Source organism: Polypterus senegalus, chromosome 1, assembly GCF_016835505.1.
Source record: "Polypterus senegalus isolate Bchr_013 chromosome 1, ASM1683550v1, whole genome shotgun sequence".
Taxonomy (NCBI): Eukaryota; Metazoa; Chordata; class Cladistia; order Polypteriformes; family Polypteridae; genus Polypterus; species Polypterus senegalus.
The window spans coordinates 56,575,085-56,586,452 of record NC_053154.1 but is presented as its reverse complement, the minus strand read 5'-3'; the positions used below and the strand labels follow the sequence as shown (position 1 = coordinate 56,586,452).

The 11,368-nt window shown below is 33.9% G+C and overlaps 1 protein-coding gene across 2 annotated transcripts; it reads left to right on the top strand.

Moving 5' to 3' along the window:
- Positions 1-1,087: 1,087 nt before the first annotated feature.
- Positions 1,088-11,066, top strand: htatip2 (HIV-1 Tat interactive protein 2). 2 transcript variants are annotated; one of them, XM_039749295.1, is made up of 6 exons: positions 1,088-1,202; positions 4,094-4,283; positions 4,457-4,564; positions 6,870-7,007; positions 8,166-8,227; positions 9,656-11,066. In XM_039749295.1, exons 1-6 carry the CDS (start codon positions 1,138-1,140, stop codon positions 9,879-9,881), a joined length of 789 nt encoding a protein of 262 aa, XP_039605229.1. In that variant the 5' UTR covers positions 1,088-1,137; the 3' UTR covers positions 9,882-11,066. The 2 variants fall into 2 exon arrangements, with proteins under 2 accessions (XP_039605229.1, XP_039605238.1); XM_039749304.1 differs by having other exon boundaries at positions 1,101-1,324.
- The last annotated feature ends 302 nt before the right edge of the window (positions 11,067-11,368 follow it).

Genomic DNA, 11,368 nt, shown 5'->3' with positions numbered 1-11,368 from the left:
ACACAGTCATTTAGCCAACACAATATGGCCTTTTCAAAGGTGTTTAGATCCTTACAGTTGCCTTTTTTTCCCGCCTCCAAGACATCATCTTCAAGATGTGGCAGTTCACTTGTTGCCTGATATATCCCACCCACTAGACAGGTGCCACTGTAATGCAATAATCAATGTTATTCACTACACTTTTGAGTGGTTTTAATGTAAATACTATACAAGAAATATATACATACTTATAAAAACACACACATACAGTAAACTCTTACAACCAGTCAAATGTTTGGACACATATAGGCTTTTCATGTTTTTGATAGAAATTAATATTTTTTAATTAATATACAATTAAATGGATTTTTAAAATATATCCCAGACATTACTAGTGTTTCTAATAGTTGTAACTGCTTGAAATGACTGTTGTTTAATTTATTATTCACATATGCCAACAAAGACCCATTTTCAGCAGCCATTCCTTCAGTTTTCAATTGTAAATTCCCATAACTTACAGTATTCTTAATTAGCAACGTATACATACTAATTAGTTATTAGAGGAACCTCAGCAATTGCACTGCTGAAACCTGCTATTCAGTTCACTTGGTTTCAGAAATAACCAAAGTTAAACATCTTTCATAAGAAACATGTCAGTCTGTTGTTTTTTGCAGAATAAAGGCTGTACAATATGATAGTATCATTGTGCCCTGTGTAAAATACAATGACAGTAAGCTTGAACTAGTAATCTGCATTATTGTAATCTTAAATGAGGAGCAGAAAATGGATACAGCAGGTGGGTTATTTTGAGGTGTCATGCTGAGGTTTCTGCACCCATCTGTTTTTTGAAATTCGTTATCGTTTCTCATTGCCAAATATTTTTTTTAACGCTCTTACGTAATCGTCTGGTCTTCTTTTGACCTTTTCAGCTCGGCTGTGCACATGGACTTCTGGACTTTTCTAGTGTGCTGTACGGAATCCATTCGTTACCCGACTGCGCAGATTTTGGAGCTGATTGGCTGCTGCGTTTAAGCGGCATTTCGAACAAGTCTGCGCAGAATCTCTAATGCCTTTGGCGCGTCCTTGGAACTGCGCATGCTCATTTGCAAAACCTGTTTTAAATCAGGAAGTGCTAAGGGCGGCGTTTTCGCATGTTTGATGTTTGTGTTTTGCAGTTCATTGCTCCGCTTTCATAACGTTGCTGTGTTTTCATTTTCCGTGAGGTAATGACGCTAAACTTATGCAACTGTCGCAGTTTTGTAGTGGTGGTGGTAAGCGTTGTGGTTCTTTGGGTTGCTGTGTTACTGCACCATTTGGAGAATTCGGACCAGGGCTACCTCCCCAGGTAGAGTGGCTCACCTTTACTATTTTTCAGCTATTTTTAGTGGCCACATGTGTGACGTCAGTGCGCATGAAGCAGTTGTCATTGTGTAGAAACTGACGTTGGAAGAGCGCCGCTCAGGACCTAAACGATTGGAAGGCGAGGGGATTCGCAGCGGGGTTTTGAGGCTAGACAGCGACAGTCACCTTGTGTTAATCCAAAGCGATCTCCGGATAAACCCAATAGAAATATACAGCCGTATTAACTAATCTAAATGTAATGCTGTTCTAATCATGAGCTTTAAAACGAGTCGGTTGTTTTAATCGGATTTTGCTTTGGTAAAGAATCTTAATCGCTGATAAAATACATTGTGAAGTGTTTTAAGCATTGGCGTCTTGTTTCAGAAACGTTCTTTCTTGAATGGGGATTTCTGTTTCATCGAGAATCTCATCTCAATAAATATGTAAACTTAATATTATTCTTTTCCTTTAACTTGTACCATTGCCTAATTTATTTATTAGCACCGGCCATGAAAAGAAAAACGTTAATACCTTTTTACTTACAATAATAATAACAATGCATTTTATTTATATAGCGCCTTTCTCCATGCTCAGGGCTCTTTGGAGCAGTCAAGAGCTTTTTATTTTTTGTCCACGTGGCATTTTCTCTGGGCACTCCAGTATTCATTCCTCTCAGATAATAAGGATGAGCATGTTTGGCTAATTGCGTATGCCTTTATGATTCTGTCGTGTGTGTGTGTGTCCTGTAGCGGACCGGTGCCTCGTTCGCGGTTAGTCTCTACCCTGCGCAGTAAGCTTTGCAGTCGACTTAATGAAATCATGGATTTTGATCGAATGAGGTTAGAAAACAAATACATGAACACGTTTCTGTAATGCAAACGTGCTCTTGAATTAAACAGAACGAGGAAAGGAGCACCTAAACGAAAAACGTTTCAATATTTAGTCTGCCAATTCAAAAGCACGTCCTTAGAGTCTACTGGATAACAAATAGGCATCAATGCCAGTGAATTTAAATGTTCTTGTAAACCGGTAAGACCAGCATAACGTGAGTTCCTAGAGAGACAGGCATGAGAAAAAAACAAAACATAGCAAATGAGTAAAGAAACAAATTTTAGACTTTGCACCAAAATCTAAGAGTAAAGTAGAGACTAGTCAAATTGGAAAGCAACACATCAGAAATAAAATCTGATTAAGCAAAAATGTTAGACTAAAGTGAGGATTTTCTTAGAACGAAAACTTAATTTCTCAAAGGTCCAAAAAAGCCACTGACTGATAATATGATTTGCTGTTTTGCTTAAAACAGAGGAAATATCAACTAGTGTAATAGATAAATTGTGTGGTAAGTGATCAAACACACAGGGGTATTGTCTTAGTTTAGTATATGCATGGAACATTTACTCATACTGATCGAATTTTCAAGTGTTTCCTTAAGTCTTGAATACTCCCATCTTTCTTTTACAGTATGCTCATTTCTAATTAAAAGTATCTATATGTGAAGTATTGCTTTAGTTCTTTTACAAATGTGGCAATTTTCCATTGTAACTTAATCCATCCATTTTAAAACCCACCTACTTAATCCAGTTATGGTGTCGCAGATGGTCTTTACCTATCTGAGCAGAACACATCAAACTACCCTTGATGCACCCAGCCATACCAGACCAACGTGGAGTTGGTAGTTAATATAAAAAGTTCCCAAATATAAGTAAACAATGGCATACTGACATTTATCACTATGGAAATGCAAAGGGTTGAACTTGACGGTTGTCTTTCTTTCTTATGATTAATAGGTGTTTTCTTTAATATTGATCGTTATTATTTTTGTATCTTGCATACATACAGTTTTTCTTGGATCCTTGGTGAGATGTGTAGGTGGTTGAAGCCAGTCCCAGCAGCATGGGGCACATGGCAGGACATAGCCCAGGATGGGCCACCAGTTAACCAGGTCGCAATCATGCATTCATCCACATCCACCTTAACAAAGTGGCTAGTTTGGAATCACTGGTTAACCTACCCTGCAGAACTTTTTGTAATATAGTAGGGAAACATCAGGTGAGGAATTTACGTTTTCTCCCACACTGACAGAATCTGGGCGTGGAATTTTTAACTTGGGATGCAGAATCCATGAAATAGCAGCACTATCCACTGATTTATTCAAGATATTTTTGTAAAAGCCACATCCAGACTTTGGTATGGGGTAAGATACAAATTAAATATATTCATTCATACATTTACGGTACCCATTTAACCTAGTTTTTATGATTGTCAGATGCCAGAATCTATTTTGAGAACATCATATGGAAAGAGGGAACCACTAAATAGTACACATCACTCATGCACACTCAAAAATAGAGTCATCAGTCAGTGTAATACATATATGAACAAAACCAGAGAACCTAAAAAAACATTTAGAAATTGGTGAAACTTGCAGAAGTCTTTGGCTGGGCCAGGAACTGAACTCGTGTTAACTGTGAGGAAACCGCATTTACTACTAATACTGTCTTACTGCTATACAGATTTTTGTTAAGTAAGTTTTCTTTTTTGATACCTGCAAGTGATTATCTTAGACATTTATGTGGTATATACTACATCTAATCTGGCTTTTGTTTTTAGACATTGAGGTGGTTTCATTAAAGTGTACATTATATATGATATGGTAAATTTTGTACTAAGTGAAATGTTCAGACATGTTGTGTAACACATTTTCATTATTACAATATACCTGAAGAAGTAAGAAATGTTTTTTTTTTTTTTGTTTCTTTTTTCAATCCTCCAGGATGACACAAGACTTAAAGACACTTAAAGAGAATTACAAGGCGAAAAACAAGACTTGCTTTATTCTTGGAGCTTCAGGAGAAACGGGAAACGTGCTTCTTAAGGAGTTATTGCAAAGCCAGCTCTTCTCCAGAATCACTCTTATTGGTCGAAGAAAGTTAACGTTTGAGGATGAAGCCTATACAAATGTGGTGGGTCATGCAGACTCCTACTTCCTGGTCAATGCTTTAATCAATTGACAGAAGTATTGATAGCTGTTCACCCCCCATCAATAAGTTATCAAATGTAGCTAGTGTCTTCATAGTGGTATGTGTGTGATTTTGTGCATATTGAGAATGGACTAATTTATTTGCAACTTTTTTAGGTCCAAGAGGTCGTGGATTTTGAAAAATTAGATGATTTTGCATCTGCCTTTGAAGGACATGATGTCGGTTTCTGCTGCCTTGGCACAACAAAAGCAAAAGCAGGTGAAGTAAGTGAATTGAGATATTCCTAGCATTCATTTTGAGGATCTGAAAGACTTGAAAAGCATTAACCTTTGTCTATTTTCTATTTAAAGTTTTTTAATCCGTTTTACATTTCAACTTTGAGAATAACTATACTAAACAAATTCGTTTTTTTGTATTCATCAATTGATCAATGAAAAGGATCCTTTTGTGAAACTATGTAATTTAATAGTTTAAAAGAAAATTTGTACAGCATACACTGAAAAAGGCACATTTGGCTTCTTCATATTGTAAAGGTGTTTTTCTGTATACTGGACTTGCTCATTCATGTTTTCTTTTTTTTTAAGATTAGTTTAAAAGATTTTAATTTTTGTTTCTTCTGCATGTATTAATATGAAACAAAATTATTTATCAAGTAATCAGTTATATTGTATTAGTAAATACATTTTTAAACATTTAAATGAAGTACATGTGCCATAAAGAAAACGTTTCAAAGGTTAATTTCTTTTTTTGTTAAGTTTTATGCCTTATGTTTTGTAGTCAAAGTTCTGGGTTTAAGTTCCCATCAAAGAAGGAGCCTGTTCCTTTCAACGGAAGTTTACATTTTTGCCTCAGTGCCTATTTTTTTTAGCTCCTTATTGGTTGTCGTTTGAATGGTCCATAATACATTCTCTGGAGAAAAGGGATGTAGTGTCAGCAACAGAATACTTAACTCTGAACTGGCATTGTGTGTTGATTTGTGAAGTGCATTATTGCTAATGTTTTTGAAGTTTAAAACTGCTGCAAAATAGTTTCACATACATACTCATTACCTCTATGGAGCTCCAGGAATACAAGACGGTCATTGTGGATCCATCTTTTTTGTAACCTTTAAAAGCTAATGAAATTCCTGAAGTTAGAAGATCTGAAAATTTCTTTAGGTTTCAGAGTCTATTTGTTGCTAATAAAACAATATTTAGGTTGATGTGGGGCAAAGTGTGCGTCACCTTGTTGAATAGGCCCCATTGAGGGAAGTTGATGGGTGTAGCGTGGGTCTAGGAGGTAGCAGCGTGGGTACTTGTATGCTGGGAAAGGTTGTCTGTTGTTAGCAGGCCTGGTAGAAAAAGACCGCCAGCGTCCTCTGCTTGGGTTAGTATTGATGTGATTTATCTGGATAATCGGATTGAAAGTGAGCCGCGGTATTTATGTCAGTTCCCATTTCATCAAATGGCCCCAGTGAATTGGAGTTGTCAGTACAGAGGACTAATCCAGAACTAAAGCCAAAATAATTAAGGCCTTGATTTAATCCACTCATCATTATACAAGCGTTGAATAACATTAAAATGAGGCAATGCTTTCCGTCCAAGGCTAGCGTCCAAAATTTTAAATGCACCAATGAGGCTTGGCGTTGGAGTCTGTCAGCTCTTGACTGGACTGCTTTTTTTTCCCCTTCAATAAGGATCATTTACATTCCCAAGCCAAACCTAATTCACACATTTATATCAATGTCATCAGCATTATTACAGATTTTTCCAAGGTAAACTGATATAATTTACATTTATTTAAAAAAAAATGCTTAATGTAAACATAAAATTCAATTTTCAGCATATTAGGATTAAAAGTGATGAAAAGCCAATCAATCTATCAAAGCACATTTTTTTTAATCCATAAATATTGTTTTGACTTTTAATATTCAACTACTTTAGCCACCAAGATACTTGTGCATTCTTTCCCAGTCTGATTATTTTCTCACTTGCACATTAATACTTTTTATTTTAAATCTGAAATTATTTAAATGAGGAATTGGACATGCTGTTTTTTATTTTTCTTCCTTTTACCAAAAACTTAAGGAATACAGTAAAGCTAAATATTTTATAAAGTGACCTTTTACAGTAAAATTGTGTATATGGGTATTTTCATAAAACTAAAATAAAACAGCATAAAGCAAGTAAATCACTTTGTCTTTATACAGTACATAGCAAGACAGCAAAAGGCCTATGCTATCTATAGGGCCATTATTGGCACATGTACAGTATATAGTACAGTCAAATTCTTACTTACATATAGGAATAGTGAGGTAATAAAACTGATTTAGTAAACTGGCTGTCTACTGATTAACTCTTATGCTGAAAATTATCTGCAGCAAGAATGACAAGAATTAAAGATTTGCAAGGCAACAAAAGATGCAAGTTTGTGATTTCAAAATAGTTGTGGGGACAGTTTTGTGTTGCAATAATACAAGTTAACATTTCTTAATTTACAGAAATGGTCATTTTGTCTACATATGGTGGGAATATTACACTTTTCTACATAAGTTATTTATTTTCTTTATTCTTTGCATCTTTTTTACAGGAGGGTTTTATTCGTGTGGATCATGATTATGTATTAAAGTCAGCTGAGTTAGCAAAAACAGGAGGATGTTCGCATTTCAACTTGGAGTCATCAAAAGGCGCCGAAAAAACAAGCAACTTTCTGTATCTAAAAGTGAAGGTATGTTTTTGTTTGTTTGTTTAAAGATGAGCGCTGTTTTTGCCATGCATCAGTAAGCTTTGCTGCCACAGGGTGCTTGCCTTTAAGGATCATTAGGGATTAGGACAAACACCATGAGGTCTCTGCATTTCCTTCCTGTAGCTAACAGGTTAGTATGTAAAAGCTGAGTGCCTCGCTATTTAAGTAAGTATTACTTCAGGACAGACTCTGGTGAGTTGGAATGGGAATCAAAATTTTTTTAAAAATAAATCAATCTAAATTGCACATTTTTAAAGTTTGCTTTGCAAGCCTTCTAATACTTTACTACAAGTTTAACATTTTGCTTGTTGTTTCTAATTTGCTTATCCATTTCATGCAGTTATGTAGGTATACATAATAATCTTAAAAGAGAGTGCATTTACCATTGGAGTAACAAATTTGATTTAGTTTGGAGACATTAATTGTATGCCTTGTGCGTTTTTTTTAACATTATAAATGTTTAGCTTAGAAAAACAAAAACAAAAGAATAATAAACAGGTCTGAGGGTATTGCTTTGAACCATTCTTTCTGCTGGTAAAGTCAGTGCTTCAGCAATTCTGCGTACTCCTGATGTAAAAATAATATATACATAATTTCTCAGTATTGCTTTTCAGGTCTTTCTTGTCAGATAAGTAGCATTGTTTTAAGAAAATAACACCTTTAATTTTTCACAAAATAGTTACAGATTTAGTCATAAGAATAAGGAAGAAATCCTTATGGTCCCTGGTCAGTAGGACGGTATAACATATTTTCAAGTCATTTTGGTGCATTTCATTTTACCTTTGTTAAAAGTTTCACGATGCCCCTCCCTGGTGGAAAGCTGTTAGTACAATTACTTTTTTTTCCTTGTGCATTGCTTTTTACTGTGCAGATAAAGTTTGTGCTTTGACATTACACATATAATATGGCAACAGTAAACAACAATACAACATTTACACACATAAACACATATCTAGTAAACAATAATATATGGGACAGTATTGTTAGTCAAAATGTAAACAAAGTCCTGCTACTTTGATTTTGTTAGATGAATTTGGAAGAAATGCAAAGAAATGCTATTATTAACCCCATTTCTGGGGAAAATATTCAGATAATGAAGCATATAGTAAGTTATTTTTTTCTTTTGTTTTACTTTTCCAGGGTCAAGTGGAAGCTGACATTGAAGCATTAGATTTTGTCAGATATTCAATTTTTAGGCCTGCGTAAGTACTATGATAGAGATGTTGTTATGATGATCATTACTTTGCAAATTGATATGCAGCATTAAGTAAAAATTTGCAGTTAAATATTAACAAAATGTCTCAGGTTTCTTACAAAAACTCAAGAAGGGCACAGAGAGGTAACCTTCAATGTTTTTAGATTAAACAGATTCAGGAAGACAATATCCAATTCCTGCTCCCATTGCTAAACAATATAGGTTCAAAATTAACAGATATGTGATCTTGTAATTTTTGTAGGGAGTGACTCTAAAGTTATTATTTTTGAAAGCATATATTCTTTGCCAGATATATTTATAAATATATATTATTTTATATGATATAGGCTATCACTTCTGTTATTTACAATTTACCATCTGGGTCTCTTACTTTGTTATAGTCTTTTATTCTTTTTTTCTAAATACTTTTGTTTGTTTTTTTTTTCTTTTAAATATTTTAACCTGGACAGAATACATACTTGTAAGCTTTTTTTCATTACTGATTTTTTCAAGTTGCATCGGATGTTACTAACAATAACAAAATTTAAAACTGTAGCTCCATGTGCTTTACAAAATGTCAAAGAAAAAAATTGGATAAGAAGAATAATGAATAAATGATATACCAAAAATTCTAATGGCCCAAACAGTGAAATGTTGTATATGCACAGTTCAGTGAAGATGAGCACAAGCAGCTACTTTGAATTTATTGAAACAAAATTTCTTCAAGACATCAAATTCCAATAAACTGTTAGCTACTGCAGTGGGCCCAAGTAGAAATAGCCATAGTCCTGCTGCAGATTTCAAGGGATATGCTGGATGAGACGTAACAAAAATGCTTGGCCCAAAAGCTGCATATTTAGGGTTATTAGGGCTGGGAGACCACAGTGATTTAGCCATGGAAACAGTTCTGCCCAGGAATCACTTTTAAATTGAAGTTTAAAGACATCTCTTGGCACAAAGACTTTTGAACTTCATATTAAGAGGTGTCTTGGACAAGGCAATAGCTGACCTTGTATTTTGTTATTTGTTACATAGGTTGTCCATTTAATCTGGTATAATACTTCATGATGATGAAGTTTCCTTCTTGCAAATAGTTGAGGCAGCTGGAGTTGTTAATTCCGTTCCGAGTGGTTTCACTTGAACTTCCATTTTATTTCCTTCTGCATAACAGAACAAATTACAACATACACATATGTATACAGTATATTTCTACCTATTAGTTAGTCTCTTGTAATTTTCATGAGAACAAAAAAGCAGAGTTTAAACAGAGATCTTCACAGTTTGAGGGAAGAATCCCTGAAATTCAAACATCAATAACATAGTATTAATTTGCAGTTCATTTGACTTCGTTGACTGCTGTGTACTTTACAAGTTACGTTTGAGAACATACGGGTGTAACTTAACACTTTTTTTTTTTTTTTTATTCTTCTCACAGAATGCTTCTGGTTGACCGAAAAGAGTCTCGCCCCACAGAATGGATGGCCAGAAAGTTTCTCTCACCCATATCCCATTTGTTTCCAACAGCTATTACTATTCCTATTAATTTCGTAGCTAGGGCGATGATAAACAATGCTGTTATTGATGTTGATAACAAAGTGGAAATCTTGGAAAATAAAGCAATTTATAATCTTGGGCAACTCTGGGAAAATGAAACAAAGTGATGAAAGGAAAACAAGTTTACAAGTGTTTAAGATATATTCTGTAGACTACCCTTTACACACATTGTGGTAATAACTTTACTGTGCTAGATATTACTACAGTAAGGCCAAAAGATTTTAAAAAATTATCCCACTAACATTGCCATTGGCCAGTAGCTGCAGATTTGTTAAGATAAATGAAGCTATTGCATGCTGAGTACCAAATATGAGGAGAACTACTACATAAAACTCATTCATATATTTGTATATACATAATTGTATATATAATGATACAGAGAAATACAGAGATTATTTTATATTTTCACTGACACAACATGTCATACTCAGGTTTTTCTTTTTTTTTTTAACACATAAATTATGCACATTCTTGAATGTAAGCATATTAAAAATAGAAAAATCTAACTCTTGCTTGGGAGAGCTCTTTATATATCATAAATATGACTGAAATACATGTCTGCCTTTAGCAATAATAAATGTAACCGATAACCAACTTCTTTTTCAGTACTTTTTGTTTCTTGGTGCTTTGGGATTTCAAAACTTTGAGAAATACCGTAATCATCTGACAGTAAATGTGTATTCATTTATAATTAAGGAACTGGTACGTTTTGCAAACCAATCAATCATTAACAACTATTATAAACGTAAAAAATGTATCAGTGTCAACTTTTCATTGCATTTGGGAGGCTGTATTGTTTAGTTCAAATACATTTACAGAAATATTTATCTTTTACTAGAATTTGACACTTCATGAACCTTAACTGATGGTTTAATCTTTTATCAGTAAGGGAAGGAAGCAAACTAGTTAAGTTAGCGATTAAATTAAAACATGATGTGAACTGCTTGAAATGTAATTTCATTATGCCTTACATATTAGCTGCTTAATATCAATTTATACATTCCATAATAAAAGTGTCTTAAGTACAGTGGACTAATTTTTTGTGCCTATAATTGTAAAAAAGGATTATAAGAAATTTGAACTGCAGAGTAAAGAATCCATCTATTTATAATGGCAGTGAGTATAGACAGGCATTACCACTTGTTAAACATTGTGCTTGTCATGTATGATGTTTAGCCTTACATTGTGAATTGAATGAATGTAATTTGTATGTACTTTTTATTTTTAATAAAGGTCCACTGTTGCTAACTCTGTTTACAAGTACTAAATATAAATAGATCAAATATATCTAACTAGTTTGTTTGTTTACTTTTTATTGTCTGAAAAAGTATAGCAAAATAAAAGATGAGCAAAGTAAAATATTTAAGTGTATCGATAATTAGTTTGCAGCACCAAATTATACTTGCTTGGAATGACTACTCTCTGTATCATTTTAATGATTTAGGTTTATGAACAAGTTCCATTCCTGCTGAGATTCATAGCCTGATTTTGTACGCAAGTTGGAGCTTGCAATGTGTTAGACAATTCTCAGTAAACAAAAAATAATACACTGTTACAAGTAAAATTTAAAATGGACATCTTTTATTCACACTAG

Bases quoted from the DNA above. Each gene is read 5' to 3' on its own strand.
- htatip2 (XM_039749304.1), top strand. From the start codon at position 1,206: ATGACGCTAAACTTATGCAACTGTCGCAGTTTTGTAGTGGTGGTGGTA. The intron at 1,325-4,093 runs GTAGAGTGGCTC...TCAATCCTCCAG, and splicing joins GACCAGGGCTACCTCCCCAG to GATGACACAAGACTTAAAGA. The intron at 4,565-6,869 runs GTAAGTGAATTG...TCTTTTTTACAG, and splicing joins CAAAAGCAAAAGCAGGTGAA to GAGGGTTTTATTCGTGTGGA.